Here is a 19,885-nt window from a genome sequence, read left to right on the forward strand (position 1 = left end):
GATTAGATTGTCTGTCTGTTATTGGAGATGGTCATTGCCTGGTGTTTGTGTGGCATGAATGGTCCTTGCCACTTATCAACACGAGCCTGGACATTGTCCAGATTCAAACATGGACTGCTTCAGTATCTGAGGAGTCACAAATGTTGCTGAACATTGATAATTGTACAATGAAGATCCCCACTTCAGACTTGATGACTGAGGGAAGTTCATTGATGAAACAGCTGAAGATATTTGTGTCTAGGACACTACCCTGAGGAACTGCTTCAGAGTTGTCCTGGAGCTGAGATAACTGACCTCCAACAACCAAAACCATCTTCCAAAGTGCCACATACTACACCAACCAGTGGAGAATTTGCCCTTAGTACACATGACTTTTTATCAGGCTCCTTCATGCCACACTTCTTCAAAACTGGCTTTGATGTTGAGAGCTCACACTGCCACTTCATCTCTACAGTTCACCTCTTCTGATCATTTTTGAACCAAGGCTATATTTGGGTCAGGACCTGAGTGGCCCTGGCAAAACCCAAACTGTGTTGCTGAGCAAATGCTGCTTGAAAGCTGCTTGATGACATCAAGCAGGTTGGATTTGTCCTGCTTTTTTGTGAACAGGATGTACCTCAACAACGTTTACAATGTCAGGTAAATGCCATGTTGTGACATGCCTTGGTTAGCAGAGTGGCATGTTCTGGATCATGTCTTCAGTACTGTCGCTGGAATGTTGTCAGGGCCTGTAGTCTTTGAAATATCCACTGCCTTCTATTTCTTGATACCAAGTTAAAATTGATTGAATTGGCTGAAGACTGGTATCTGTGATGCTGGGGACCACTGGAGAAGGCTGAGATGGATGATCCACTTGGTACTTTGGCTGAAGATTGTTGTAAGTGCTGCAGACATATCTTTATGATGTGTTGCGCTGTTCCACCGTTAGGATAAGGATATCTGTAGTGTCGTCTCTAGTGAGTTGTTTAAATGTCTACCACCATTCATGACTTGATGTGCAGGACTGCAGACTTAGATTTGATCTCCTGGCTGTGGGATCACTTACCTCTGCCTGTTACTTCCTGCTTATGCTGTTTGGCATGCAAGAAGTCTAAGTAGCTTCACCAGATTGACCTGAAAAGTTGGTGTCATAGATATGCCTTAAGCTGTTTCTAGCATGCCCTCCTGAACTATCCATTTGAGCCTGGCTTGTTTGGTAGTAGTTGAGTTGGTATATACCAGGACATGAAGTTACAGATTGCACTGGAGTACAATTCTGTTGATGGCCAACAATGTCTCATGAATGCCCAGTCTTGAATTGCTACATTTGTTTGAAGTCTCCCGTTTTTGGCATGGTGATAGTGTCACACCAAACGGAGTGTGTTTTTAATATAAAGGCGGGACTTCATCTCCACAAGGACTGTATCATTAAAAGTGACCACTGTACAGATGCATCTGCAGCTGGTAGACCGGTAAGGATGAGGTGAATTATGTTTTTTATCTTGGTTCTTTCACCACCTGCCACAGAGCCCATCCAGTAGCAATGTCTTTTTGGACCCATGGTAGATAGTGACGTCTCCTCCTTTTTCTCTCTTCTCTTACACGTGCGCGCGCACAACATTTTGTGGCCATGGCACCCTCGGTGCTTCCTTCAAGTGTTGTTTAACAGAGTACTGATTTGTCAGCTGGAGGAGAAGAGTCATGAGCAGTACGTTTCCTTGCCTGTGTCTTACCTGAAGCCATGAGACTTTGTGGGTTCTAAAGTCAGTGCTGAGGAGTCTCGGGGCAAGTCCCTCCTGACTGTCCAGCTCTGTGCTGCCACCACTGGTTTGGTTTTAAGGCAAGTATAGTCTTCTGTTTGGGTAAAGAAGACCAAAACTCTGGATATCAAAGGTCTCTAACAATTGTAAAACTTCCTTTAATCTTGTACTCAATCACCTTGCATATAATTTGCCTTCCTAATAGCTTGCTTGACCTCTGAAAACCAATCACATGATCCCAATTTTTCTAGATATCAGAATTTTATTATTTTGTTTCTATGGTGATATGAATTTATTCTTCAAGACGATAAAATATTTCTCCATTTCTACATCTACACTGTCCTGTCCACAAAATCCTCTGTATACCTGTGCAAATTGTCATCTTCACAGCCTACTTTTAAATCTAGTATTGTTATTGACAAACTTGGATATACTGTGGTTTATCTCCACAATTAAAGTAGATTTCAGTTGATGCTCATGCTGATCTTTGCAGCATCCCAGCAGTAACTTTATTTGACAGGCTCTAATTTCTTCTGTCAAACCAAGCCTCTACCCTAATCTCATGAGTCTTTATCTTGCACAGCAATCTTTAACTTTATAGAATTCCTCTTAAAAATCCAAATATAGAGCATCCATTGATTTCTCAGTCACATGTACTGTTATCATACTGGTTAGATTTATCAAACTAATTTTCATTTTCATCAAACTGTTGACTACCTATTTAAACTGACTTTATTGATACTTTGTTCATGTTTTAATGGATTGTTTCCCAATGACTCCAGCTAGCTGACCTATAATCAATATTTTTCTAAGCTGTGAAATATGTAGCAACCCATAACACACCATGCAAGGAATAAACAGCTGCACATGACCTATATTAAAATGGTTGCATGGCACAAATTTGAAAGTTCATTGTAGTTTGACTTCCCTCCTTCCTTGTTACATTTGACCACTCCAGAACCTTAGGCAGAGTTGAATTGAACTAAGATTAAATTTGAAATGCACAAAATATTTAGTTTACCCTTCTGGTAGGTAATTGTCATGTTAAAAGATTTGATTATCAACTCGTTTCTCTGGTGTTGTAATTAATTCTGTCTCAGAACTTGTTTCATTAAAATGAAACAGTTGAGTTGTAGTTAACAATATTAATGGAGTTGAGGGGAGAGAGAGAAACCCTTGTTATATGTTTCGTTGTTCTAAAGCTGACGTGATACCGTTCATCTTATTTTAGCTTATTCAGGCTTTCACACATGCACCAGCAGTTGTTGAGGCTACAAAAGGAGGGAAGTTTCGACTTCTAGATGGGAATGTCAGTGGGGAATTCTTGGAACTGGTGAGTGTCTGTGATTTTAAAATCTTGCATCACAAGTTGGGGACTTTAAAAATCTTTTTGGGGCCTAGAATCGAAGTCAACTTTCCATGCCTCTTGATGTTTAAATCTAAGGTACATTTATCCAAGTGGTAGCATATGGTAGTGATTTGATTAAAAAATAATTCTATCTAATTTTGTGTTCAGAAATTAATATAAGAACCCATATGGTAATGTTGAATTGAACTAAGATTAAATTTGAAATGCACAAAATATTTAGTTCACCCTTCTGGTAGGTAATTGTCATGTTAAAAGATTTGATTATCAACTCATACTTAGAGGCAGTTTAATTTCTGGGATCACACTCCATAAATTGATTGGGGGAGGGGGTAGTGATACGGGAAGAATTTTTGAATCAAAATTTTATTTGATTTGCTTTTCCCCACACTTATCCAAAAAATTTTGGTTCCTGGTGTTTACAAGGGAAAAGCCTTCCCATGCTTGTTACTTCTCCAAAAACTGGAGAAGAGAAATTCAAAACCACATGCGATGTGAATCTGTAGTAAAATTTGCAGTGCTGAAGTCTCTCAACTAAGGCTAATTTTAGTGTAGTGACTTCATAATTTTTGTTTTTTCTTTGCTCCTATGTGAAGGATGTGAGAGTAAGTTCTGACTTCTAGAGGGGAATGACCGTGGGGAGTAGTGCTTGCTGTTAGTGGTGATGTTTTCACATAAACACTATCAACATACTGATGACCTAATTTTATTGACCAGGTTTCCGAGCAACGGATTATTATGAAATGGAGGTACAAGTCATGGCCAACTGGTATGTTTTTGTCCCTGTAGAGTTAATTGTTAAATATAACTATACCCGACAGAGCAAGAATTTGACTAAACTTTATATTGGCTAAAGTTCTCAATGCATTAATGAGTAGTGCCGTACAATGTATATACTTGATTCTAGCCCAGGCAAGTTATTTCAGTACACTTACAACATTGGCATCTACCTAACTATATAGAAAATTATTCAAGTCCTGTACACAAGCAGCAGGACAAATTAAACCTGGCCAATTACTATCATTTCAGTCTCCTCTATTGTCAGTGATGGAGGGAAGTCTTTGATAGTACCACTTGATAACACCTGTAAAAAATAACCTGATCTCGGACATTTCAGGTTGGAATAAGACAGCCATTCCGCTCCCTCCTCATTAACTTGATCCAACCATGGACAAAGAGTCGAACTTGGAGTGAGGGTAGTTACCATAAAGTAGCATTTGACAGTATGGCATCAAAAGCTTCAAGAAAACTGGAGTCAATGGGAATCATTGGGGGATATGGGATCTCTGCTAGTTGGAGTCATACCTGACAAAATAAGTTAGTCATAAGGATGGACAGCACAGAAAAAGACCCTTCTGACTGACTCATCCATGCTGACCAGATATCCTAAATTAATCTAGTCCCGTTTGCCAGCACTTGGCCCATATTGCTCTAAACCTTCCTATTCATGTTCATGTTCCCATGATAATGCCCTTGAAAACACTTGTACCTGTACCAGCCTCTGTCACTTCCTCTTCCCCCCCCCCCCCCTCACTCTTTTCCCCCCCCCTCACTCTTTTCCCCCCCCCTCACTCTTTTCCCCCCCCCTCACTCTTTTCCCCCCCCTCACTCTTTTCCCCCCCCCTCACTCTTTTCCCCCCCCCTCACTCTTTTCCCCCCCCCTCACTCTTTTCCCCCCCCCTCACTCTTTTCCCCCCCCCTCACTCTTTTTCCCCCCCCCTCACTCTTTTCCCCCCCCTCACTCTTTTCCCCCCCCCTCACTCTTTTCCCCCCCCCTCACTCTTTTCCCCCCCCCTCACTCTTTTCCCCCCCCCCTCACTCTTTTCCCCCCCCCCTCACTCTTTTCCCCCCCCCCTCACTCTTTTCCACCCCCCTCACTCTTTTCCCCCCCCCTCACTCTTTTCCCCCCCCCTCACTCTTTTCCCCCCCCCTCACTCTTTTCCCCCCCCCCTCACTCTTTTCCCCCCCCCCTCACTCTTTCCCCCCCCCTCACTCTTTTCCCCCCCCTTACTCTTTTCCCCCCCCCCTTACTCTTTTCCCCCCCCCTTACTCTTTTCCCCCCCCCTTACTCTTTTCCCCCCCCCTTACTCTTTTCCCCCCCCCTCACTCTTTTCCCCCCCCCTCACTCCACCCTCCCCCTCACTCCACCCTCCCCCCCCCTCACTCCACCCTCCCCCCCCTCACTCCACCCTCCCCCCCTCACTCCACCCTCCCCCCCCTCACTCCACCCTCCCCCCCCCTCACTCCACCCTCCCCCCCCCCCTCCCCCCCCCCTCACTCCCCCCTCCCCCCCCCTCACTCCACCCTCCCCCCCCTCACTCCACCCCCCCCCCCTCACTCCACCCTCCCCCCCCCCTCACTCCACCCTCCCCCCCCCCCCCTCACTCCACCCTCCCCCCCCCCCTCACTCCACCCTCCCCCCCCCCTCACTCCACCCTCCCCCCCCCCCTCACTCCACCCTCCCCCCCCCCCCCTCACTCCACCCTCCCCCCTCCCCCCCCCCCCCACTCCACCCTCCCCCCCCCCACTCCACCCTCCCCCCCCCCCACTCCACCCTCCCCCCCCCCCCACTCCACCCTCCCCCCCCCACTCCACCCTCCCCCCCCTCCCTCACTCCACCCTCCCCCCCCCTCACTCCACCCTCCCCCCCCCCCCTCACTCCACCCTCCCCCCCCCCCTCACTCCACCCTCCTCCACCCTCCCCCCCCGCCCTCACTCCACCCTCCCCCCCCCCCCCTCACTCCACCCTCCCCCCCCCCCCCCCTCACTCCACCCTCCCCCCCCCCCTCACTCCACCCTCCCCCCCCCCTCACTCCACCCTCCCCCCCCCCTCACTCCACCCTCCCCCCCCTCACTCCACCCTCCCCCCCCTCACTCCACCCTCCCCCCCCTCCCCTCACTCCACTCCCCCCCCTCCCCTCACTCCACTCCCCCCCCCCTCACTCCACTCCCCCCCCTCCCCTCACTCCACTCCCCCCCCCTCCCCTCACTCCACTCCCCCCCCTCCCCTCACTCCACTCCCCCCCCTCCCCTCACTCCACTCCCCCCCTCCCCTCACTCCACTCCCCCCCCCTCCCCTCACTCCACTCCCCCCCCTCCCCTCACTCCACTCCCCCCCTCCCCTCACTCCACTCCCCCCCCCCTCCCCTCACTCCACTCCCCCCCCCTCCCCTCACTCCACTCCCCCCCCCCTCCCCTCACTCCACTCCCCCCCCCTCCCCTCACTCCACTCCCCCCCCCTCCCCTCACTCCACTCCCCCCCCCTCCCCTCACTCCACTCCCTCCCCTCACTCCACTCCCCCCCCTCACTCCACTCCCCCCCCCTCACTCCACTCCCCCCCCCTCACTCCACTCCCCCCCCCCCCCCCCACTCCACTCCCCCCCCCCCCTCACTCCACTCCCCCCCCCCCCTCACTCCACTCCCCCCCTCCCCTCACTCCACTCCCCCCCCCTCCCCTCACTCCACTCCCCCCCCCCCCTCACTCCACTCCCCCCCTCCCCTCACTCCACTCCCCCCCCCCTCCCCTCACTCCACTCCCCCCCCCTCCCCTCACTCCACTCCCCCCCCTCCCCTCACTCCACTCCCTCCCCTCACTCCACTCCCCCCCCTCACTCCACTCCCCCCCCTCACTCCACTCCCCCCCCCTCACTCCACTCCCCCCCCCCACTCCACTCCCCCCCCCCCCCCCACTCCACTCCCCCCCCCCCCCCCCCCTCACTCCACTCCCCCCCCCCCCCTCACTCCACTCCCCCCCCCCCCCCCTCACTCCACTCCCCCCCCCCCCCCCTCACTCCACTCCCCCCCCCCCTCACTCCACTCCCCCCCCCCCTCACTCCACTCCCCCCCCCCTCACTCCACTCCCCCCCCCCTCACTCCACTCCCCCCCCCCCTCACTCCACTCCCCCCCCCCCTCACTCCACTCCTCCCCCCCCTCACTCCTCTTCTCCCCCCCCTCACTCCACTCCCCCCCTCCCCTCACTCCTCTTCTCCCCCCTCCCCTCACTCCACTCCCCCCCCCCTCACTCCACTCCCCCCCTCCCCTCACTCCACTCCCCCCCCCCCCTCCCCTCACTCCACTCCCCCCCCCTCCCCTCACTCCACTCCCTCCCCTCACTCCACTCCCCCCCCTCACTCCACTCCCCCCCCTCACTCCACTCCCCCCCCCTCACTCCACTCCCCCCCCCCCCCCCACTCCACTCCCCCCCCCCCCCCCCCTCACTCCACTCCCCCCCCCCCCTCACTCCACTCCCCCCCCCCCCTCACTCCACTCCCCCCCCCCCCCTCACTCCACTCCCCCCCCCCCTCACTCCACTCCCCCCCCCCTCACTCCACTCCCCCCCCCCTCACTCCACTCCCCCCCCCCCCTCACTCCACTCCCCCCCCCCCTCACTCCACTCCTCCCCCCCCTCACTCCTCTTCTCCCCCCCCTCACTCCTCTTCTCCCCCCCCCTCACTCCTCTTCTCCCCCCCCACTCCTCTTCCCCCCCCCTCACTCCTCTTCCCCCCCCCTCACTCCTCTTCCCCCCCCCCTCACTCCTCTTCCCCCCCCTCACTCCTCTTCCCCCCCCTCACTCCTCTTCCCCCCCTCACTCCTCTTCCCCCCCCCCCTCACTCCTCTTCCCCCCCCCTCACTCCTCTTCCCCCCCCCTCACTCCTCTTCCCCCCCTCACTCCTCTTCCCCCCCCCCTCACTCCTCTTCCCCCCCCCCTCACTCCTCTTCCCCCCCCCCTCACTCCTCTTCCCCCCCCCCTCACTCCTCTTCCCCCCCCCTCACTCCTCTTCCCCCCCCCCCCCTCACTCCTCTTCCCCTCACTCCTCTTCTCCCCCCCCCCCCCCCTCACTCACTACCGTTAAGGGTATAAGTCCTGCTTTGATTTGCCTTTCCAAAATACAGCACCTCACATTTATCTAAATTCAGATCCATCTGCCACTTCAGTCCATCTGGTCAAAAGATCCCGTTGTAATCGGAGGTAACCTTCTTCGCTGCCCACTACACCTCCAACTGTGGTGTCATCTACAAACTTATCTGTACCCTCCTTAATCACATCCAAATCAATTATATAATGGCAGAATATAGTGGACCCAGCACCAATCCTTGTGACACACCACTGGTCACAGGCCTGTAGTCTGAAAAGCAACCCTCCACCACCACCTTCTGTCTTCTACCTTTTTTGAGCCAGTTCTGTATCCAGATGGTTAGTTCTCCTGTATTCCATGTGATCTAACCTTGCTAGTCAGTCTACCATGAGGAACCTTGTTGAATGCCTTACTGAAGTCCATATAGATCACGTACTCCACTCTGCCCTCATCAATCCTCTTCGCTATTTCAAAAAACTCAAATCAAGTCTGTGAGGCATGATTTCCTATGCACAAAGCCATGTTGACTATTCCTAATCAGTGCTTGCCCCTCCAAATACGTAAATCTTGTCCCTCAGGATTCCTTTCAACAACTTGTCCAGCACTGATGTCAGGCTCACCAGTCTATTGTTTCCTAGCTTTTCCTTACTAGCTTTTCTTAAATAGTGGCACCACGTTAGCTGACTTCTGGCATCTCACCTGTTACTCTCGATGCTCCAAATATCCAGCAAGGGGCCCAACAATCACTTCCCTACTTCCCATAGAGTTCTAGATGTACCTGATCAGGTCCTGGGGAGTTATGCACCTTCATGCATTTTAAGATATCCAGCACCATCATCTCTGTAATATGGATATTTTTCAAGAGGTCACCATCTATTTCCCCACATTTGTATCTTCCGTATCCTTCACCACAGTAGACATATGCAAAATACGAGTTTAGTATCTTCCCCCATTCCCTACGGTTCCACACATGGGCAGCCTTGGTGATCTTTGAGGGGTCCTGTTCTCTCCCTAGTTGCCCTTTTGTCCTTAATGTATTTGTAAAAGCCCTTGGATTCTCCTTAACTCTATTTGCCAAAGCTATCTTATGTCCCCTTTTTGCTCTCCTGATTTCCCTGTTAAGTACACTCCTACTGCCTTTATACTGTAACTAAAACCTCAATTTCTGTAGTCATCCAGCATTTCCTAACAGCCTTGCCTTTCACCCTAACAGGAACATACTGTTTCTGGACTCTCGTTATCTGACTTTTGAAGGCTTCCCATTTTCCAGCTGTCTCCTTACCTGTGAACATTCGCCCCTGATCAACTCTTAAAAATTCTTACCTAATAATGTCAAAATTAGCCTTCCTCCAATTTAGAACTTCAACTTTTAGATCCAGTCTATCCTTTTCCATCACCTATTTAAAACTAATAGAATTATGGTCGCTGCCCCCAAAGTGCTTTCCCACTGACACCTTAGTCACCTGCCCGGCCTTATTTCCCAAGAGTAGATAAAGTTTTGCACCTTCTCTAGTAGATAGATCCACATACTGAATCAGAAGGTTTTCTTGTACACAGCTAACAAATTCCTCTCCATCTAAATCCTTAACACTGGCAGGCCCAGTATATGTTTGGAAAGCTAAAATCCCCTACCTTAACCACTCTATTATTCTTACAGATAGCTGAGATCTTACAAATTTGTTTCTCAATTTCTTGCTAACTGTTGGGCTGGGGGTCTATGGTATAATCCCACTAAGGTAATCATCCCTTTCTTATTTCTCAGTTCCACCCAAATAACTTCCCTGTAAATATTCCCGGGACTATCCTCCCCAAGTACAGTCCTAATGCTATCCCTTATCAAAAATGCCACTCCACCTCGTGTCTCGGGGGCCCCCTCCCCCATCCTTCCTACAGCATTTGTATCCTGGAACATGAGGCTGCCAATCCTGTCCATCCCTGAACCATGCCTCTAATTGCTCTGACGCTCCAGTCCCATGTTCCTAACCATGCCCTGAGTTCATCTGCCTTCCCTGTTAAGCTTCTTGCATTGAAATAAATGCAGTTTAATTTACCTAATTCTTTTTTCCTGCCTGCATTGTTTGTTTGACTTGCTCCTTTTCCCACTGAACCATTCTCAGATTGATCTTTTTCCTCACTATCTCCCTGGTTTCCCCCACCTTAATAGTTTAAAACCTCCTGAGCAGCTCTCGCAAATGTCCCTGCCAGTATATTGTCACCTTCCAGTTCAAGTGCAATCTAATCTTATACAGGTCACTTCAACCCCAGAAGAGATTCCAATGATCGAAAAATGTGAACCCTTCTCCCCTGCACCAGCTCCTTAGCCACTCATTCATCTGCTCTATCCTATTCCTGCACTCACTAGTAGCAATGGGAGTAATCGAGATATTACTGCCCTTGAGGACCTCCTTTTTAAATTCCTGCCTAACTTTCCTATATTCTCCCTTCAGAATTTTTTTTTTTTTGTTCCTGTGTCGTTATTTCCAATGTGCACAATGGCCTCCTGTTCCCTTTCATCTTTGAGAATATTCTGTACACTCAGATATTCTTGATCCTGGCCCAGGGAGGCAACACACCATTCTGATCTCTCACTGTCAGCCACAGAAACATCTGTTTGTTTGCTTCTGACTAGAGAGTCCCTATCACAGTTTTCCTTCCATTACATTAGAGCTGGTCTCGGTATCAGAAACTTGGCTGTTCGTGCTACGTTCCCCTGAGTCCATCACCCTGTACGTTTTCCAAAACCGCATACTTGTTTAAGCAAATGAAAAAAAAAGCTGGAGAAACTCAGCAGGACTGGCATTGTCTGTGGAGGGAAAGCAGCGTTAACACTTTCGGATCCATTCATCTTATTCCCAAACTATTAGTAGCTAGGAAAAAGTGGTGTTTGTGCTGAGGACCATAAAGCTTGAATAAAAGAAAAGCTGATGATGGAGGCCATAAATTGGTGGGAAACAACTGCCTGTTCTGAAAGCAGCCTGTATTGTTACAGATGTGGGGTGTGTAAGGGACTAAAAGAAAGTATTGAACTTGATGTTGAAGTTCAGTGAGATGCTATTTTGCCAGCTTACACTGACCTTTGCTCAAGCACTGCAGTCGCCCTGAGATGGAAAGACTTGCCATGGAACAATGTGTTGAAGTGACCGGGAACTGAAAGCTTGACATGATTTTTGCGTTCGGTTGCCCAATCTTCATTTCGTCTTCCTCATCTAGAGGAAACCATTGTCAACTGCGAATACAGTGGACTAGATTGAGCGGTGCACGTAAATTGCTGTTTAATCTGGAAGATGTATGGAGCCAACACATCTGCTGTAGCCACAGAAAGTGTAACACCCGCCTGTTTAATTCCACACTCCTCACTATTTAAGGCTCCAGACGGATGGTAGAATTAACCAGGCGGGTGTTACACCTTCCGTGACTGCAGCAGAAATGTTGGGCCCCAGACATCTTCCAGGTTAAGCAGCAATTTAGCAGCACTTCACTCAATCTAGTCTATTGTATTTACTGCTCAGTGTGACCTCTACATTTGGGAGACAAAACACAGATTAGGCGACCACTTTGTGGAACACTTACATTCTGTTTGGAAAAAATGACCCTAAGCTACAGTTGCTTCCCTTATTAGCAGTGTTCCATGACCAATGTTTCTATCTTTAGCCTGCTGCAGTACTTCGACAAAACTTAGCACAAGCTGGAGGAAACAGCTTCTTGTTTTCCACTTTAAACCCTGGAGGCTGCAGGGCCAGTAGAGTTCAATAATTTTAGTACCTGAATGCCAGTTTTGTTTGTACACTTATCCACCCCCCACACTCTTGTCCATTTCAGTACAACCAGCACTTTTTCATCTACTTGTGGTCCTTATTTCCAGCTGTACTTTCTCCTGTACTACTACCCTCCTCAGCATATATGCCACTTTTCCCTACTGCTAATAACTCTGAAGAAGGGTCACTTTACTTGAAACATTGTTTATTACTTTGTGCACAGATGCTACCAGACTTGCTCAGTTTCTTCAGCAATTTGTTTTGCTCTCATTTCCAGCATTCAGTTTTCTTTTATTAAAGATGGTTATGGTGGTTGATACTGGATCAGTGGTGCTGGAAGAGCACAGCAATTCAGGCAGCATCCGAGGACAGGCAAAATCGACGTTTCGGGCAAAAGCCCTTCATCAGGAATAAAGGCAGAGAGCCTAAAGCGTGGAGAGATAAGCTAGAGGAGGGTGGGGGTGGGGATAGAGTAGCATAGAGTACAATAGGTACCTGGGAGTTGCAGTGGGAGAGAGACTCCCTGAGATTCTTGTAGAGAGAGGAGGAAAACTTCTTCAAGGCAGGCATCCTTGCAAGAGGATTCGCAGTAGGGTTAAAATCAACGAGGTAAAAACAATGACTGCAGATGCTGGAAACCAGATTCTGGATCAGTGGCTCCCAGGTACCTATTGTACTCTATGCTACTCCATCCCCACCCCCACCCTCCTCTAGCTTATCTCTCCACACTTCAGGCTCTCTGCCTTTATTCCTGATGAAGGCTTTTGCCCGAAATGTCAATGCTGCCTGAATTGCTGTGCTCTTCCAGCACCACTGATCCAGAATCTGGTTTCCAGCATCTGCAGTCATTGTTTTTACCTCTATGGTGGTTGATAGTCAATCACCTCAGCTGATCACTGTAGGAGTTTCTCAGTTATGAATTCATTGAAGTGGACCACTTACAAACATTAAATGATATGAAAGTCCATCAAAGCTACTACTTGCAAAACTGTGAAACTTATGTTTTCATTCCATAATAGGCAATACTGCATCTTTCAAAGGAACTGCAAGGGAGTAAATATTCTAATTTCTTAGGGTAGTGTCTTTAGTTGCTTCCTTAATGATTTTCATTCTATCACAAGGTCAGAGTGTGGATGCACACTGCACTGTATTCAGCATCATCCACAACTCCTCCTCCAATACTGAAGCAATCTGTGTACCTCTGCACCAAGACCTGGCCAGTATCCACACTTAGTGGCAAGAAACATTATCTTGCGCTGGTGGTGACAATGACCATCTCTGACAAGAGAATTGAACCATTGCCTCCTGACATTGAATTGCATTCCAAGCAACATCCTGGGGATCACCATTTGACTAGAAACTGAACTGGACTAGCATATGAATACTCTGGCTACAAGAACAGATATGTTTTGTAATCCTGCAGCAGGCAATTCCTCACCTCATTCCCTAACCCTATCCATCTGCAGGGCACAAGTCAACAGTGTGATGGAGTACACTCTACTTGCCAGGATAAGTGCAACTTCAAGATTAAAGAAGTTTGCCATCCCTCAGAGTAAAGCAGCCTACTTAATTGGTCCAGCATCTATTACTGTCAACACTCACTACTTTCACCACCACAATCGAAAGAATGTGTATGATTTGCAGGTTGCACTGCAGTAACACATTTGAGGTGCCACCAACAGCCTCTAAACACTCAAATTCTATTACCTCAAGATAAGGGCTGGAGAAACATGGAAGCATCATCTGCAAATTTCCCACCAAGCCATACTATAATGTGTCTTCCTTCACTGGGTCAAAATCCTGGAACTTAGTCTTTGTGCACTGTTGCTGTCTCCATATCCTAAGGACTGCAGTGTTTTTTAAAAAGGCAGCTCTCTGCTCCCAACCACCGCAACTGCTGCCACATCTACTTCAGGCCTTTTGTTTTGCACCCTAAAATCTCTTCACTCTAATTCTAGGCAGAGGTCTTCAGCTGCCTTTTATCCCAGGTTAAAATTCCATCTTTTTAAATTAGTTTCCTCTCCTAAGGAAGACCCTCTTTTAAATTTGACACTGAGCTTTAGGGCTTGCATTTTCAGTTTTAGATATACAGCATGAAAACAGACCCTTCAGTCCACTTTAAACCTATGCTATCTAGTTGTGGACTCACCAAGCCCAGGGAAAGACCTTGTCCATTTACCCTATCCACGTCCCTCATGACTTTATAAATCGCTAAGGTCCTTCGTCAGCCTTTGATCCAGGAAAAACAGCTCCAGTATATTTAGCCTCTCCCTACAGCTCAAACACTCCAACCCCAGCAATATCCTTCAATCCTTTCTGAACCATTTCAAGTTTCACATCATCCTTCCTATTGGAAGAAGACCAAAATTGCACATAGTATTCCACAAGTGGCCTAACCAATGTCGGCCGCAACATGACCTTCCAACTCAGTACTCAATGCACTGACCAATAAAAGAAAGCATACCAAACACTGCCTTCACTATCTTATTTACCTGCCACTGTACTTTCCAGGAACTGTGAACCTGCATTCCAAGGTCTCTTTGTTCAACAACATTCCCCAGAACCTTATCATTAAGTGTATATGTCCTGCCCTGATTGCCTTTCCAAATTTCAGAACCTAGAATTTAATTTAGATAAATGCAATCTGCCTTTGTCGGGTTTTTGTTTGGTTTGCGTTTGCATTTGCAAAGTGTATTGGGGGTTTTTCTATGTAAAGTTGTGTACCACAAGCTAAATTATTGCATGTTTAAAATGCATTATGTAATTGTGGTTTACTTTATTTCATTTGATTTTGATTTTCAAATCTGAAGTTTAATTTTGCCTGATTGTTGAAAAACTTGGTAATTGTGATTTTACCTTATTTTCAGAACATTATGCAACTATAAAACTAAGTTTCTGCAGCAAGGATGATGGAACAGAACTTCAAGTGGAGTGCAAAGGTGTCCCAGTGAGGGAGGAAGAGCAGACGAAATCAGGGTGGCAGCGTTACTACTTTGAAGGCATTAAGCAGACTTTTGGATACAATGTACGATTGTTTTAAAGGGATGATCTATCTGAAAACACCTAGCTAACTTATGAATACCGAAAAGCTTTAGACCTTTGTTCATTTCACTGTTCTGTTCATTCTGTTAGTTAAGCTAACCTGCAACTATGACAGTGGATATTTTCAAAAGAATGTCCTTTTTTTATTCCAGCAGCCAAAAATCTCCATTCAGTTAAGTACAGCCTTAGAATGGGAAAGAATGAGAGTCAATTGTGTCAATTGTGAAATTGAGATCTGAGAATTTTCCACTATATTGTAGAGATGTGTAAAAGACTAGATCTCATCACCAGTAGTGATTGCAACATACTTTCAGTTTTCATGTTTGTGTGGATTGAGTACATGAAGAGCAAATGAGAGATTAAAGAAGTTTCTTGCCTTCCCTTAAGTTTTACTTCTGCTTTCTGCCCCTCCCTTTCCCCCTCCCCTCCTCCTGTCTTCCCCCACCTCTCCCACCCACCACCACACTAACTCACCTACAAACCATAAATCTCTCATTCCCTTTTACTCCATGTGCAGTATTTGCCTTCATCTGTGGTATTTGCCTACTCCCAAAATCTGAAAAGGGCACCTTTACCTTTTTGCAGCTATTCAAGAAAAGCAGATCTCAAACCAACCATCTGTTTGCATCTGATGCTTGTTCACTGATAAACTCAGTATAGCAATGTGACAGTGACAGGATCAAATAAAAGCTAGGAGTGGAAGAAAAACTTTACTGATGGTTTGTTTTTGTCAAATGTAATTATTTTAAATGACTGGTGGATTAGGTGCTTTACGTATGTTCTAATGTAATTGCTGTGTCTAGCAAAAACTTTTCAGTTGGGTTTCAGTTATGAGTTCATTGAATTGGACCACTTACAAACTTTAAATCATATGAAAGTCCATCAAAGCAACTATTTGCAAAACTGTGAAACTTGTTTTGTTTTCATTCCATAACAGGCAATACTGCATCTTTCAAAAGAACTGCAAGGGAGTAAATATTCAGATTTCCTAATTTAACACTTTTTTTTTCCCTCAAAAGTCAGCTTGAAATTAAAAAAAACTAATGAGCACATAGAATAGGTAGTCTTGATACTGGCATTGGAAATGCTAGAGCAGAGCATTGTGCATGTTTTTTTTTTAATTTGCCTTTCAAATTAGAATTTTATGCAGTTTGCTGAAAGTATGAGCTAATAATGACAGGCTGAAGGAAGTACAGCATTTGAAAATCTCCAGAGTACTGAGGTTCAATATTTGAAAAAAAAAACAAACCACTGAAAATAAATCTGAGTTAAGTAGGAACATAAAGCAAGAGGAATTGAGTTAGAGTGGAGGTAGGTGTGAGTGGAAAAGAGAAAACTTAAGTGAAACTCTGGAAAGAATTGCATTTTAAAATCAACTAGCAATGTCCTAGGGAAATTTGATTTCACTGTTAAATTGGATCGTGAAGAAAGAACTAGGTGCTACAAATATAAGGTACTCAACAATGAAATTCAGAAAATTTGAGATAAATCTGTGGCATTTGAAGCAAGTAGCATCAATTCATTTTAAGGAAATCTAGGTAAATATTAGAAAGGAATAGAAAAGTCTGGTAATACACAGCAGGTCTGACAGCGCATGTGGAGAGAAAACAAAAGTTTAGAATCAACTGGGGGAAGAAAAGTTGGATATGTAATAGTTTTAATCAAGTAGAGGATGAGTAGCAGGTGAGCTAGAGTAACAATTGCCTATGGGAGGTGGTTGGGAGAGATTAAGTGACAGCAGGGGTTATAGTGCAAAGTAATTGCACACTTGACAGTTTTCTGCACTTGGAATTTGAGTTCAGCAATTTCAGATCATCTACATGTTTTAGTTTTTAATGGCAGTTAGTAATAATATTGTCTGTTCCCTCTCTCATCAGATTTTTCTAGTATGGAGGGTAAAAGGTAACTCCCTTTTTATTTGTCTTGCCAAAATTATTCCTTTTTGTCATTTCATCTTGATTTCCACAGCAACTTTTTTGAAAAAAAGATTGCAGGTGAACAGCCATTTTATTCCAGCTGACAGCAGACTGGGGCAAATTATCCAGGAGTTGATTGCAATTCAAAACAAACAAGATATCTCCTCCTCTCCACAAATTGCTGACTATGTTGTGTGCCTTTCAACTCTGTGAGAAAGGTTTATTCAGATTGATTGGATCAAACTACAAGATTTAATTCGGGTGACTTATGCATTGTGCTTTTTGTGGAACTAAAGTTTTTTTAAGCCTGCTCTCGAGTTGGCAACAGTGGATTGGTAGATATTTGATTAACATACTGAATTGTCTGAACAGTAGGTGTAGGTTGGTTGTCCATTCCCATGTACATATGACACTGTGACAACTAACTTTATTAAATACAATTTCTACTTAACATTTGTGTGCCTAGATTTCCAGTGTCTTGAATGTGCCAATTAATTGTTTTAAGCATAGTTTTAGGTTTTTGGTTACAAATTAGTGTGAAGGGAGAAGGATTCTGATAAAGGATAACATGAGAATAATCATGAGTCTTGGCTCAAAAGAATGGTGTAGATTTAACAACTTGCTGAGAATTTTTTCTCTTACCTTTATTACTTTTGCATATAACTTTACATCTATATCTTCTTGATCTTCTTCCTTTTAGAAGTAAGAGAACCTTCTCTCTCTCAAATTTTCCCTCAGCTACTTCTCTCCAAGGAGAATAGTCCCAACAACTTCACTGAAGTTTTTCATATTTGGAATCATTCTAGTAAATATTTCTGTGCTCAACTGTGGATGTAGGTTTGCTCGCTGAGCTGGAAGGTTCGTTTTCAAACATTTGACACCCTACGAGGTAACCTCTTCAGGGAACCTCTGGATGAAGCACTGGTGGTGTACCCTGCTTCCTATTTGTTTGGGTTTCTGTGGGTTGGTGGTGTCATTTTGTGGTGACATCATTTCCCATGGGGTGGTAAATGGGATCCAAGTCAGTGTTTGTTTCTAGAGTTCCGATTGGAATGTCATGCTTCTAGGAATTTGTGTGTGCCTCTGTTTGGCCTATCCTCGGATTGATGTGATGTCCCTGTTGAAGTGGTGTCCTTCCTCATCAGTATGTAAAGTGAGTGGGTTATGTCTGTAACTAGTTGACAATGTATCCTAACCACTCTCCCCTACATCAAAGACCTATCGGAAATGACTGTCAGACTATTCAGACTCCTTGGCATCGTGGTAGCTCACAAACCCACCATACATTAAAACAGCAGCTGATTAATTTGAAAGACCCTGTGAGAAACAAAGCTCACTCACTTCAATAACTTCAGTCTGAGACAAGATCTGAAGCAAACAATCAGTATGCTTATACGCTTGCAAGTGTGGTGCCTAAAATAGACATGCAGAGTTTAGTGAGTACATATCTTATAGGATACACTACTCCAAACCCAGTGCCCATACTATTGTTTATATCTTGCCTTATCTGGCCTTGTGCATAACAAAAGTATAAGTTTTACTTAGCCATTTCACCACATCCTGCTGTGGTCCATTGTTAGGTATATCTTCCTTCACTGCCATCGGTTTCCCTTACTTGTTTCCTCCCATTCCTCAACCATGTTGAACCTTATGACCTTTTTAATTGGGGTTTTTTTTTGTTTTAGCGGAAGTGGGAAACAGATGCTTATAACTACTGTTTGTACAAGCATATCTGGCTTAACCTACATCCTCACAGCACCTTATTTGTCTGTAACATCTACCATTGTTTACAGGCACATTTCATTCTTGTATGCACATTTTAGCTAACACAAAAACAATTATTTCCTTCAGTTTTCATTCTTGTTGACTCAGCTCTTGGTTGAAACAATTATATACTGGTGAGTTCATTTACATTGCACAAGTAATTATGATTGCAGAAGTAACACTACTTTACCTATACCCCACAACTCTATACAGACAACAAGCAAACTAATGTCATTGACAAAATACCTTGCAAGCACTGTAATAAACACTACATTGGACAAACATACAGAAAACTAGCCACCAGGATACATGATGATTACACAAAGTTCATCTTTTGTGATAATTCAAATACTGAAGCTGACCATGTTCAAGTGCAAAAGGATCTGGATGACATCCAGAGGCAAGTAATCGTCCTACCACAAATGACAGGTTGAGACAATCTAACCACTGTCCCTTGACATTTAATGGTGTTACTGTCACTGAATTCCTCCACATCCTGGGACTTATTGACCAGAAACTGAATTAGACTCACCACATAAACACTGACAAGAGCAGTTCAGGCTAGAAATACTGCAGCAAGCAATTCTACAGTCTACATGACACAAGTGAGGAGTGATGGAATACACTATGTATAACACAGGAGAGGTGATGAGTAACCCCACAGACAAACCTTTCACCATAGATAACTTGGGGCCAAACTCTCTGTTTCCATGTTGCATTACTGATTCCAATAGCTTTGCTTTCTTTGTGTTGCATAATTATGCTCTATTGTTGAAGAACATCAACAGCAGCTGTCACCATAACTTTTTTTTAAAAAAGTGATCATCAAGATAATTCATTGAGACTTGAATAATGACCCAGATTCAACTCCAAAGGGCTAGCTCTGCATGTTGCTGCTCCCATACTCACCATGTTCTCTGCTCCGCCGCATAATTGCGCTGCAAACCCATGGTCACAGCAGTGCGTACCAAGCAAAAGGGGCAAAGGCCCAAGGTGAGAGATTCACTGCCCCCATGTACTGAGTGGTGCATGGTGCTGCTCATCAGATACTGCGAACTGTTTCCACTCTCCCACTGTTGCAACAAGCATAAGATATTGGGAAGCACTGTTGCTTTTTCTACTGATTTCACCGTACACCGCTTGTCACAGTAGCTGGTGGGAAACCACTCTGCTGGGAGTTGAGAAAAACAAGACAATCTCATTGAAACAATTGTTCAGCAATATCAACTGGGGTCATAAATCAAATCTCAATGAAACATTTTGATTGATCACAATTTTATTTTTAGTTATGGTGATAGCTGTTGATCTTGAACAACTGAGCTGAATTATGCAACACAAAGAAAGCAAAGCTATTGGAGTCATACAGTAAACACAACATGGAAACAAACCATCTGGCCCAACTTGTTTATGCTGACAGGTATCCCAAACTGAACTAGTCCTATTTG

General features: G+C 45.8%; 1 protein-coding gene across 2 annotated transcripts in view; it reads left to right on the top strand.

Annotated features, from left to right (window-relative positions):
* Positions 1-17,127, top strand: part of LOC122553380 (activator of HSP90 ATPase activity 1b) — a 47,357-nt gene extending 30,230 nt beyond the window's left edge. For both annotated transcript variants that reach the window (XM_043697067.2, XM_043697066.2), the window contains 3 exons: positions 2,971-3,072; positions 3,823-3,874; positions 14,586-17,127. In XM_043697067.2, the coding sequence (XP_043553002.2) occupies positions 2,971-3,072; positions 3,823-3,874; positions 14,586-14,758 (327 nt within the window). In that variant the 3' untranslated portion in view covers positions 14,759-17,127. The remainder of the gene's footprint in view (positions 1-2,970; positions 3,073-3,822; positions 3,875-14,585) is intronic.
* Positions 17,128-19,885: the final 2,758 nt, after the last annotated feature.

This window comes from Chiloscyllium plagiosum, unplaced genomic scaffold (genome assembly GCF_037043375.1).
Source record: "Chiloscyllium plagiosum isolate Xiang-an unplaced genomic scaffold, Cpla_swu_hap1 HiC_scaffold_8, whole genome shotgun sequence".
Classification (NCBI taxonomy): Eukaryota; Metazoa; Chordata; class Chondrichthyes; order Orectolobiformes; family Hemiscylliidae; genus Chiloscyllium; species Chiloscyllium plagiosum.